Genomic DNA, 13,675 nt, shown 5'->3' with positions numbered 1-13,675 from the left:
AGACGGCTACAAATAATACAGATGAGAACTCTCTTTGTAGATAGTGTGGTCTACAGCTTATCATAAGGTACTCTACCTACGGCGAGCAATACCTCGAGACTACTTTTATATTAGACATCGTGCACCAGCTGTTATTTACAAAAAGACACACATCCCCACCCCTCGTCTTACCAGTGGTAGCGTCTCTGTTCTGCCTGTGCATGGAAAATCCCGCTAGCTCTATATTGTCCGATCTTCGGTCAGCCACGTCTCGGTGAAACATAAGATGTTACAGTTTTTAATTTCCTGTTGGTAGGATAATCTTCATAGTAGGTCATCAATTTTATTTTCTGATCATATTACTCATGTGCTAGCCTCCTGTTAAGGATAGGGCTGATTTCAAGGTTTTACTGCTAACCTACAAAGCATTACATGGGCTTGCTCCTACCTATCTCTCCAAGTTGGTCCTGCAGTACATACCTACACATACGCTTCAGTCACAAGACACTGGCCTCCTTGTCGTCGCTAGAAATTCTAAGCAAACAGCTGGAGGCACTGGTTTCTCCTATAGAGCTACATTTTTATGGAATGGTCTTCCTATCCATATGAGTGACGCAGACTCGGTCTCGACCTTTAAGTCTTTACTGAAGACTTATCTCTTCAGTAGGTAATATGATTGAAAGCAGTCTGAACCAGGGGGTGCGAAGGTGAACGGCAATGCACTGGAACGGATGAACCACCGATGCTGTCTCTGCCTGACGGGCTCCAGTCTCTCCACTGAGATTATCTGCCTCTGACCCTACAACGGGGGCTGAGTCACTGGTTTACTATTGCTCTTCCATGCTGTCACTTGAGTGGGTTGAGTCACTGACGTGATCTTCCTGTCCGGTTGTGCGCCCCCTCATGCAGTGGAGGAGATCTTTGTGGGCTACACTCAGCCTTGTCTCAGGTTAGTAAGTTGGTGGTCTGTTGATATCCCTCTAGTGGTATGGGGGCTGTGCTTTGGCAAAGTGGGTGGGGTTATATCCTGCCTGGTTGGCACTGTCCCGGAGTATTGTCGGACGAGGCCACAGTGTCCCCCGACCCCCCCGTCTCAGCCTCCAGTATCTATGATGCAACAGTCTATGTGCCGGGGGGCTAGGATCAGTCTGTTATATCTGGTGTAATTCTCCGGTGTCCTGTGCAAATTTAAGTATGCTCCCTCTAATTCTCTCTCTCTCCCTCCTCCCGGAGGACCTGAGCCCTAGGACCATGCCTCAGGACTACCTGGCCTGATGATTCCTGGCTTTCCACTGTCCACCTGGTCGTTTGTTGCTCCAGTTTCAACTGTTCTGCCTATGGCTATGGAACCCTGACTTGTTCACCGGATGTGTTACCTTGTCCCAGACCTGCTGTTTTCGACTCTCTTTCTACCGCACATGCTGTCTCGACCTCTGAATGCTTGGTTATGAAAAGCCAACTGACATATACTCCTAAGGTACTGACCAGTTGCACCCCATACAACCACTGTGATTATTATTAAACCCTGCTGGTTATCTATGAACGTTTGAACATCTTAAAGAACAATCTGGCCTTAATGGCCATGTACTCTTATAATCTCCACCCGGCACAGTCAGAAGAGTACTGGCCACCCCTCAAAAGCCTGGATTCTTCCTAGGTTCCTGGAGTTTTTCCTAGCTACCGTGCTTCTTCATCTGCATTTCTTGCTGTTTGGGGTTTTAAGCTGGGTTTCTGTATAGCACTTTGTGACATCGAATGATGTAAAAAGGGCTTTATAAATAAAAATTGTTTTAATTCAATACAAAACCTAGGAGGCTGATGGTTCTCACCTCCTTCCACTGACTTAAACAATAATTATGACAACTTCCAGAGGACATCCTCCAACTTATCAGAGCTTTTGCAGTATGAACTAACATCTTGTCCATCTAATCAAAGTATCAGAGAATGAATCAAGCACTGAAAACATAATCTATAACTAGCTACCACTGCAGTGAATAAAGTGTGCTGAGTAGTTGACTCAAAGAGAGAGATACAATAGTTGAACAGTTTTGAACAATTCATTTCTTAAAAAATGATTGAGAAGCAGCAGAGAGAAAGAAAGATTGCAAGCTATATTTCATTGTATTTTTTTCTTCTCGGTTTACCTTTCAATTCCTTAGCTAATGCAGGTAATTTAGCCTACTCAACAACCTGACTCAAACAGAGAGGAATGCTATTTATGATAGCTAGCAGGCTAAGGCTATCCAACACGGCATTTCTTCCATGTCAAGATAAGCTTTCGGATTCATTAATGTGTTGCCACCGGGGCCCGCCAGTGTAACTGCTAGCTATACAGTCGTGGCCAAAAGTTTTGAGAATGACACACATCTTCATTTTCACAAAGTCTGCTGTTTCAGTGTCTTTAGATATTTTTGACAGATGTTACTATGGAATACTGAAGTATAATTACAAGCATTTCATAAGTGTCAAAGGCTTTTATTGACAATTACATGAAGTTGATGCAAAGAGTCAATATTTGCAGTCTTGACCCTTCTTTTTCAAGACCTCTACAATTCGCCCTGGCATGCTGTCAATTAACTTCTGGGCCACATCCTGACTGATGGCAGCCCATTCTTGCATAATCAATGCTTGGAGTTTGTCAGAATTTGTGGGTTTTTGTTTGTCCACCCGCCTCTTGAGGATTGACCACAAGTTCTCAATGGGATTAAGGTCTGGGGAGTTTTCTGACGACGGACCCAAAATATCGATGTTTTGTTCCCCGAGCCACTTAGTTATCACTTTTGCCTTAAGGCAAGGTGCTCCATCGTGCTGGAAAAGGCATTGTTCATCACCAAACTGTTCCTGGATGGTTGGGAGAAGTTGCTCTCGGAGGATGTGTTGGTACCATTCTTTATTCATGGCTGTGCTCTTAGGAAAAATTGTGAGTGAGCCCACTCCCTTGGCTGAGAAGCTACCCCACACATGAATGGTCTCAGGATGCTTTACTGTCGGCATGACACAGGACTGATGGTAGCGCTCACCTTGTCTTCTCCGGACAAGCTTTTTTCCGGATGCCCCAAACAATCGGAAACGGGATTCATCAGAGAAAAAGACTTTACCCCAGTCCTCAGCAGTCCAATCCCTGTACCTTTTGCAGAATATCAGTCTGTCCCTGATGTTTTTCCTGGAGTGAAGTGGCTTCTTTGCTGCCCTTCTTGACACCAGGCCATCCTCCAAAAGTCTTCGCCTCACTGTGCGTGCAGATGCACTCACACCTGCCTGCTGCCATTCCTGAGCAAGCTCTGTACTGGTGGTGCCCCAATCCCGCATCTGAATTACATTTAGGAGACGGTCCTGGCGCTTGCTGGACTTTCTTGGGTGCCCTGAAGCCTTCTTCACAACAATTGAACTGCTCTTCTTGAAATTCTTGATGATCCGATAAATGGTTGACTTTGGTGCAATCTTACTGGCAGCAATATCCTTGCCTGTGAAGCCCTTTTTGTGCAAAGCAATGATGATGGCACGTGTTTCCTTCCAGGTAACCATGGTTGACAGAGGAAGAACAATGATTCCAAGCACCACCCTGTTATTTGAACTCAATCAGCATGACAGAGTGATTGATATCCAGCCGTGTCCTCGTCAACACTCACACCTGTGTTAACGAGAGAATCACTGATATGATGGCAAAGAGGGACTTTGCAATTAATCTGATCACTCTTCATAACATTCTGGAGTATATGCAAATTGCCATCATACAAACTGAGGCAGCAGACTTTGTGAAAATTAATATTTGTGTCATTCTCAAAACTTTTGGCCACGACTGTACACTATACTGTGTGATTGTACACATGGATTGGATTGTGGGTTAACTAACACGTTAGCTAATATGGTGACAAAAATGTGTTAATTGTATTTAGCTTGGAGTGGTTTTTAAACTTGGTCACAGACAGCTGTTGTGTTCTGAAGTCCACAAGCGAAGGAAAAAGGTGAGAGGAGAGGGCTTGAATGCAAAATGGAATTATACAACGAGCAAAGTGATGATTCTGTACGTGGCTGCTATGTAAGTGAACTGTGTGTGCAGGTGATCAGGGGTATATTCATTCCTCCGATTCTGTTAGAAAACTTTTTTTAAACTGAAGCAAACGGAATGAAACAGGGATGGACCTACCTGAATTTGTCCGAGAGAAACTTGTTAAAGTTGCAAAACACAATGTTTTGGAACTGTTTGGACTAATGATTACACCCAAGATCAGCGAGATGCAGGCAAGAGTGTGCAAGGCGGTATTGAATGTGTCGCAGTCTGTCACCTTGATTAATCCAATTCGTCTCCTGACCTGTGCACCTACATTATAAACGTTCATTTGTAGGCTAGGTTGTAACAACCTCATTATGGGTATAGGGAAAATTAGAGCATCATGTAGTAGCCTAAACCTATCGATGTTACATTAAGCTGTGGGAATTGAATATGAATGACAGTCATCCAATATGCTGTAATAGAAAAAACTAAATGTGTCCTCCTTTATCTTAAATGGCACCGGCCGGCACCGGTGTGTTCCCACCCCCATCCAGGTTTAACATGGAGAAAATTACAATGGGACCTCCCACAGCCCCTTGACCCCTGTAGAACAGACACACTAACACTAGCCTGGTGGGTGTGTGTGCCTCAGCACCCTGACTGTGTTGGCTGATAGGTTTCCCAGGGGGTCCACTAACAACAGCTAACCTGCTGAGGTGGAGAGAACAACACCCTCCTGCTTCCCCGAACACAGTTTATTCAAGAGAAGGCAAGCCCCTGCACTGCAGTCCCTCACTGCATCCACTTTCGACTGCAGGTACCAGGCCTTATAGGTCAAAATGGACTGCTTGGTTTTAACAACATCAACAGAGAATATTCTATTGTATAAAACAAAGATCTAATAAAGTGTGGATGTGAAAAACTAAAGCTACAAGACGAGGAGAACCCTACTTCAATGAACAGAAAGAGAACAGGAAGAATAGATGAGAAGAGAAGAGATAAGTGAATGATGACCCTACTGTAGAGGGATGAGTTCAGGAATCCATCCGGTCAAAGCATGGATGACAGTGAAGTCTCCCAGCTCCTTCCTCTGTCCTGACACCACACTGAAACACAAACACACATATACTGTTCACACACACATTACAGCACAATGTACAAAACACACATTAGGAAACCACAGCTAAATTGACTCCTATAGTTCCGGCTAACACACACACACACACACACACAGTATCACAGCAGGGAGATTTGACCTAGCAGCAATTGGAAGGGATAGTCAGAGACAGACAGTAGCTTCTCAGGCTTAAAGAGGAAAAGTAATTTCATGCTTGATTGTTTATGAAATACACAAACACAGAAGTTGATTTCAGAGAAACCCTGGGAACTCCGTTATATGTGTGTGTGTGTGTGTGTACAGGTGTCCTGGTAGTGTTTTTGAACTGAAACAGATGTTTGTGTGTCTAATTGCACCTCATGGGACACTGTGCCCAACCTGTTCAGTAGACAGTAATGAATCGCAAAATGAAAGTTGATCAATGTTTACTGTATGTCCTTACTCAATATCTAACACTGAAAAACTATAAACCATCCTAAAATTGTGACTGAGCTCCATACTGTGCTCCACTGTATTTTCTATAAAAAGCACACCAACAAAAATGGATATTGAAGATTCAAGATTTAGACTATGCTTTTATGACAGACACATGGTAAAAGTTTTTTCAGAGCTTTATCTCCTTTGAACTTTCACTGGGGGTTATAAAAGATTCACAAGCAGAGAGAAAACAGATTTCCTGGATGAGATGAAACATTTATGTCCCAACCTTTGACAACCATAAAACCACAACATACAGTAAATCCTACAATTACATGCACGCACAAGCCACCAAATTGTAGAGTGACAGACCAGGGAATTGACCCACTGTGTCTGTTTCTACAACGCCAACAAAATAGCCCAGCAGTGTGTTTGTGCGTGTGTGTGTGTGCTGCTGTAGTGCTTTGTTTACTTACCTTCCCTATCATGTACAGTAATAAAGTCCTGTGTAAACATATGGGAGGTATACTGGGGCTGAAATGAATGGCCTAAGGTGGTCTAGCGGTCTAAGCCACCTCCTCTGGTGCCAGTGTTTCCCCAAGCATTTTTTTTCAGAAGCGGTGGCAAAGGTAATATTTTTTTGGTAGAACGACTGTATGAAGGTCACTTCTGGTGACTTTTTAATAGGACAATCTACTCCAAAATGCATGAAAACGTAATTATGTTGACAACATCAGAAAAATACTGCAACAGATGAGACCACCTGCCTTGTAGGGAGATGAGGAGCAAGTGTTGGTTGTGTGCTCCTGGCTCTCATTTTCCGCCAATGCTCATTCTGTTTTTCTACAAATAAACAGTACCAGTAAAAAGTTTGAACACACCCACTCATTCAAGGGTTTTTATTTATTTTTATTATGTAGAATAATAGTGAAGACATCAAAACTATGAAATAACACATATGGTATCATGTAGTAACCAAAAATGTGTTAAACAAATCTAAATATATTTTAAATTTGAGATTCTTCAAATGGCCACCCTTTGCCTTGATGACAGCTTTGCACACTCTTGGCATTCTCTCAACCTGCTTAAGGAATGTAAAGCACCCTAACACCATCACACCTTCTCCTCAAAGCTTCACGGGGGGAAGCACACATGCGGAGATCATCCGTTCACCTACTCCGCGTCTCAAAAAGACTAGGCAGTTGGACTCATCAGACCAAAGGACAGATTTCGACTGGTCTAATGTCTATTGCTCGTGTTTCTTTGCCCAAGCAAGTCTCTTCTTATTATTGTTGTCCTTTAGTAGTGGTTTCTTTGCAGCAATTCGACCATGAAGGCCTGATTCACACAGTCTCCTCTGAACAGTTGATGTTGAGATGTATATGTTACTTGAACTCTGTGTAGCATTTATTTAGGCTGAAATTTCTGATGAAATTTCAGGGTCCGTCATGGTCTGGGGCGGTGTGTCACAGCATCATCGGACTGAGCTTGTTGTCATTGCAGGCAATCTCAACGCTGTGCGTTACAGGGAAGACATCCTCCTCCCTCATGTGGTACCCATCCTGCAAGCTCATCCTGACATGACCCTCCAGCATGACAATGCCACCAGCCATACTGTTCGTTCTGTGCGTGATTTCCTGCAAGACAGGAATGTCAGTGTTCTGCCATGGCCAGCGAAGAGCCCGGATCTCAATCCCATTGAGCACGTCTGGGACCTGTTGGATTGGAGGGTGAGGGCTAGGGTCATTCCCACCAGAAATGTCCAGGAACTTGCAGGTGCCTTGGTGGAAGAGTGGGGTAACATCTCACAGCAAGAATTGTCAAATCTGGTGCAGTCCATGAGGAAAAGATGCACTGCAGCATTTAATGCAGCTGGTGGCCACACCAGATAATGACTGTTACTTTTGATTTTAACCCCCTCCCTTTGTTCAGGGACACATTATTCCAGTTCTGTTAGTCACATGTCTGTGGAACTTGTTCAGTTTATGTCTCAGTTGTTGAATATTGTTATGTTCATACAAATATTTACACGTTAAGTTTGCTGAAAGTAAACACAGTTGACAGTGAGAGGACGTTTCTTTTTTTACATGATTTTTACAGTTTACATGATTCCATGTTTTTTTTTTCATAGTTTTGATGTCCACTATTATTCTACAATGTAGAAAATAGTAAAAATAAAGAAAAACCCTTGAATGAGTAGGTGTGTCCAAACTTTTCACTGGTACTGTATGTTAAAACTTGTCACTGATCTTAAATGGTTTAGTGCAAGATTTTGCCAATTAAGCCATTTTTCGACTTACCCAGTCAGATTAACTAATGGGTAACATTATGTATGTCTCTGTTTGCAGTTTGAAGGAAGTTGAAGGTAGTTTTGCGAGACACTGCTAACTAGCATTAGCACAATGACTGGAAGTCGATGGGAATGTGTAGACCTTTAATCATTGTGCTAATGCTAGTTAAAATTATATCAATGAGTTAATTTGACTCTGTGTAAGTAGAAAAAGGGTTTAATTGTGCTAATGCTAGTTAGTAATTGCGCCAACGCTATTTAGAAACTTTCTTCAAACTGCACACAGAGACATAAAAATGGTATCCATGAGTTCATTTGACTCTGTGTAACTAGAAAAAGGGCTTAATTGCCAAAGTCTGTACTATTGCATAAATATATAAATAAATAAAAATTATACAAGTTTTATTTATTATGATTATTTTGTCTGCAACGATTTAGCAGCAGCAGGGCACTGCTGCTAAATGAATGTACTTTAGGGGAAAGACTAGGTGCACATAATATACCGCTGCAGCATGGGTTCGATTCCGGCCTACTGGAATTTCAGCACACTCTCCTCTATCTTCCCGCTCTACTTCTGTCCTATCCAATAATAAAAAAATAAAAATAAAAATAAAAAAATGAATGAGAGTTATGCTTTCTAAGCACCGTGGTAGTACTATGGACTGATAATAGGGTGTGTGCCAGGGGAGAACGGCTACCACCTCTCATTGAAGCTATGGAAGTTCAATGCCGACCTTGGACCTGCAGGCATTGTTTAAAGATAAAAGGATCCCCTATTATAGTAAATGGAAAAATGTCAATCTTTGTGGTCAATCTTTGTGTACATATTTTTTGGGGGGGACAAAAATGGTGCCAATAATTGCTTCTAATACACCAGATGCATGTCCTTGAACTGATTTATAAAAAAATTAAATAATTGCACATTTAGTTGCTGATGGCAGTCTGCAGTACCCAGTTTGGCCTTCAACTTGAGTTACTCAATGAGAGAGGGTAACACAGAGCCTGCAACGTCACTTCCTGGAGTTGCTCAAACTGTGCATGTTATGTCTCCATGAGACGCCGTCTTAACCGACTTCATTTGACTTCAATGCGGTATTGAGTCTTCACATAGGAATGAAAGAAATACTACAGTTTACTATAGAATACTACAGTACTTACTATAGAATTCTGTAGTAAACTGTAGTATACTGTAAAACTGTATACTGCAAAAACACACTTTTTTAACTATGGTAAATACAAAAGTATTTAATTTGCCCATTTCTCCAGTAGGTGGTTCCACAAGAAGAAAGCTTCTACTTCTATGTCAAAGATAATACAATAAATACACTCTAGTAAATACTACAGTGATATCAGAAATATCTGAAATATCTGAAAAAAACACTACAGTAAATACTGCAGTATATTACAGTGCACAAAAACACTACAGTAAATACTACAATCCGCAAAAACACTACATTAGTTACAATAATATATACTACAGTTTGTTTTACTACAGTATTCATACTATAGCTAGTGGCAAAATGTGACTTTTTGTGACCCAATCAAATTCACATAGAAGTAAAGATATATCGTTATACTTGAAAGCAAGTCTAAGAAGCAGTAGATCTTTTCTATGTCCACTATTTATATGCTTCCCATTCTTAAGTTTTGTTTTTGTGTCTTTTACACCAGCTTCAAACCTCTGAAACAATATTTTTGGTTATGGAAAATCTATTTCACAGCGGTTTAGATGGTACAATGATTCTCTACACTATACTATCACATAAACTGAAATGGCGGAGCAATTTCTGCATAGTGCAACTTTAACTGTAAATACTACAATATTCTACAGTTTACTAAAGTAAATGCTACAGTATTCACTGTAGTGTTTCTGCAGACTTTGGTCCGCAAAAACACTACAGTCAATACAACAGTAAAGTCCGCAAAAACACAAGTGAATACTATAGTATTTATACCAGAGTATACTATAGTATTTTTTCATATGGGTGGTGTCACATGATCGATGGCTTTGTCAATTCATATACACAGTCATTGTATTGAAGTTGATTGTTGGTTTGTGTCCCCTCTTTAGGGTGGTTTTGAGGTTTCAGTAGGATTTAACTATGATTGAACTCACTCTGTGTTGGCCAGTTTAATGATGGCCTTGGCCAGCAGCATGGGCCACAGCTCTGATTGGTTGGTGGTGGCAGGAAGCAGCAGGTTGTTGTCCTCATCAAATGGCAACGCATCGTCCACCATGATCTTCCTCCAGCAGCCCTGACAGAAGGGGGAGAAAAAAAAGAGCGAACAGATGAGGGAACAATAGAGCGAGAGGAGGAGGGGAGAAAGAAGGCAAGGAAGAGAGAGCAATAGAAATTGGAAATTGACAGAGAACAGTGGGTTTCATTTACCAGCCCATTACAGTAACAATACTTTCAGTGTATCATTCTTTATTCTTTAGATTTGATTAATAGGCTGGATATAATCAAATTTCCACTGACCAGGCAGTCAATGTTGAGACAACGGCAGAATATGGGAGTGTTGACTTCAATCGATTTGCTATTTAAAACAAGAACGACTGGTCTGTGCTAGCGCTGTGTAGGCATCCATTGTCCATTTGTCATGTAGGTACTGTATTTGATAGTAGCACCCTTGAGTATGATTCACACACACCAGAGAGCATTACCACAGTTATTAAATGCAGACGGGAAGAGATGAAAAAGCGGTGAGCTGGGACTCACACAGCACAAATGCCAAGTGAAAATCTTCCTAGGAACCCCATTTATTTTTCATTCATAACCCATTTAGCGATTGAAGATGGACATTCCTACTCCCACCATTCCATTTACCCTGCCTCTCTCCTTCTAGGAATCCATATGCGCTCTTCAACCCAGTGGCAGACAGGCAGCCTCTCAGTGTTCTCTATGTCCACTGGCTGTCTGTGGGAGTTACAGTGTAATACAGTGGCGTGCAGCTTCAGTCTTTAGACGCACAGTGTAATCTGACTGACTGACTGATCACAGCTGTGCCTCTCTCTCTGTCTCATTGTCCTCCCCCCATCCTAATCATCACCCTCAGGAGCTGCTCAACCTTTCTGCAGATGAGACTGGACAGGGTGTGAAGGAGCTAACTTCATTAAGAGAGAGGGAGAGATGCAGAGGGGACGAGAGAAAGAGACGGGAAGAAAGAAAGAAAGAAAGAAAGAAAGAAAGAAAGAAAGAAAGAAAGAAAGAAAGAAAGAAAGAAAGAAAGAAAGAACGAACGAACGAAAGAAAGGAGGATGGCGTATTATGTCTCCTTATCCATCTGTTAGCATGCTAGTGTTGGCACGGGAGCTGCTGCCTCCAATCTTGTCAGCCTGCCAGTGAGTTTAACTGTTACATTCGAGAGAAAGAGACGGGAAGAAAGAAAGAAAGAAAGAAAGAAAGAAAGAAAGAAAGAAAGAAAGAAAGAAAGAAAGAAAGAAAGAAAGAAAGAAAGAAAGAAGGATGGCGTATTATGTCTCCTTATCCATCTGTTAGCATGCTAGTTTTAGCATGGGAGCTGCTGCCTCCAATCTTGTCAGCCTGCCAGTGAGTTTAACTGTTACATTCTCTCGTCCTCCTATACTTCTATACCTCACAATCTCTTTGTTATTGTTGTGATTGATACGTTCCAAAACATCTCTTTTCGACATCGAAAATCCAACGATTTGATAAAAATGGAATAGGCCTATCTTCACCACCCGAGAATAGTAGACAAACACAATACAAGTTTAGGAAATATATGACCCCACTCCTAAAGACTATTTGCAAATACAGTCTCATGACTGTGAGCATCGTCACAGACCAGACAAAACAAAGTGTGTGGTAGACCTACAGTGCCTTCAGAAAGTATTCATATCCCTTGACTTATTACACATTTTGTTGTGAATTCAAAATGGATACATTCTTTTTTCACACATCTACACACAATACCCCATAATGAGACAGTGAAAACATATTTTTAGAACATTTTGCAAATGCATTGAAAATGAAATACAGAAATATCTAATTTAAATACGTTTTCACACCCCTGAGTTATTACTTTGTAGAGGCACATTTCTGAGTAAGTCTCAAGCGCATTCCACACCTAGATTGTACAACATTTGCCCATTATTATTTTCTAAATTCTTCAAGCTCTGTCAAATTGGTTGTTGATCATTGCTAGACAACCATTTTCAGGTATTGCAATAGTTTTTCAGGAAGTTTTAAGTCAAAACTGTAACTTGACAACTCAGGAACATTCACTGTCTTCTTGGTAAGGAACTCCAGTTTAGATTTGGCCTTGTGTTTTAGGTTATTGCCCTACTAAAAGGTGAATTAATTTCCCAGTGTCTGGTGGAAAGCACACTGAACCCAGTTTTTCTCTAGGGTTTTGCCTGTGCTTATAGTAGCTCCGATCTGTTTCTTTTTATACTGAAAAACTCCCCAGCCCTTAATGATTACAAGCATAACCATAACATGATGCAACCACCACTATGCTTGAAAAATATGGAAAGTGGTACTCAGTAATGTGTTTGTGTTGTATTGGATTTGCCCCAAAACATAACACTTTGTAGTCAGGACAAAAGTGAATTGCTTTGCCACATTTTTTGTAATATTACTTTAGTGCAGGGGTGGGCAATTCCAGTCCTCGAGGGCCTGATTGGTGACACAGTTTGCCCCAGCTAACACACCTGACTCCAATAATCACCTAATCATGATCTTCAGCTTAGAATGCAATTTGATTAGGGATGGAGAAAAAGTGTGACACCAATCAGGCCCTCGAGGACTGGAGTTGCCCACCCCTGCTTTAGTGCCTTTTATTTTGTACAGGCTTCCTTCTTTTCATTCTGACTTAGGTTAGTATTGTGGACTAAGTATAATGTTGTTGATACATCCTCAGTTCTCTCCTATATTAGCCATTAAACTCTAACTGTTTTCCTGTCACCATTGGCCTCAATGTGAAATCCCTAACCGGTTTCGTTCCTCTCTGGTAACTGAGTTAGGAAGGAGGCCTGCATCTTTGTAGTGACTGGGTGTATTGATATACCATGCAAATTGTAATGAATAACTTCGCCATGCTCAAAGGGATAGTCAATGTCTGCTTTTTTTTTTATTACCCTTCTACCAATAGGTGCCCAAATTTGCAAGGCATTGGAAAACCTCCCTGGTCTTCGTGGTTGAATCTGTGTTTGAAATTCACTGCTCATCTGAGGGACCTTACAGATCATTGCACTGTATATGTGGGGTACAGATGAGATGAGGTAGTCATTCAAAAAAGTGTTAAACACTATTATTGCACACAGAGTGAGTCCATGCAACGTATTATGGGACCTGTTGTGCACATTGTTAGTCCTACATTTATTTATGCTTGTCATAAAAAAAGGAGTTATTATTGACTCAATACATTTAAGCTTTTCCTTTTTAATTCATTTGTAAAAAAACAAAAAAACAATTCTACTTTGACATTATGGGGTAGTGTGTAGGCGAATGAAAAGAAAAAAAAAATCACGATTTAATCCCTTTAAAATTCAGGCTGTATCACAACAAAATGTGGAAAAAGTCAAGGAGTTTGAATACTTTCCGCGGGCACTGTATCAGTGGAGGCTGGTGGGAGGAGCTATAGGAGGATGGTCTAATTGTAATGGCTGGAATGGAATCAATTCAACGGAATCAAACACATCAAACATATGGAAACCACATCTTTGACTCTGTTCCGTTATTCCATTCCAGCCACTACAACGAGCCCATCCTTCTATAGCTCCTCCCACCAGCCTCCACTGCAATCTATGTATCATCAAACCTCATACCGACTACTGACATTGCTTTGGAATTACCCCACAATACAGCAAGACCCATAGCATGACTGAGTGCCACCGCCATGCTGTCATAAAGGT

At 41.3% G+C, this 13,675-nt stretch overlaps 1 protein-coding gene across 1 annotated transcript in view; it reads right to left on the bottom strand.

The window, feature by feature from the left end:
- Positions 1–13,675, bottom strand: part of adgb (androglobin) — a 116,138-nt gene that overhangs the window by 89,300 nt on the left and 13,163 nt on the right. Inside the window, exons 6-7 of the mRNA XM_045695893.2 lie at positions 9,914–10,053; positions 4,993–5,079 (exon numbers count right to left, since the gene is read on the bottom strand). Coding sequence (XP_045551849.1) covers positions 4,993–5,079; positions 9,914–10,053 — 227 coding nt within the window. The remainder of the gene's footprint in view (positions 1–4,992; positions 5,080–9,913; positions 10,054–13,675) is intronic.

The sequence above is a fragment of the Salmo salar genome, chromosome 15, assembly GCF_965601325.2.
Source record: "Salmo salar chromosome 15, fSalSal1, whole genome shotgun sequence".
NCBI lineage: Eukaryota > Metazoa > Chordata > Actinopteri > Salmoniformes > Salmonidae > Salmo > Salmo salar.
The sequence above is the reverse complement of the archived record's forward strand: the minus strand, read 5'-3'. Positions and strand labels throughout refer to the sequence as shown.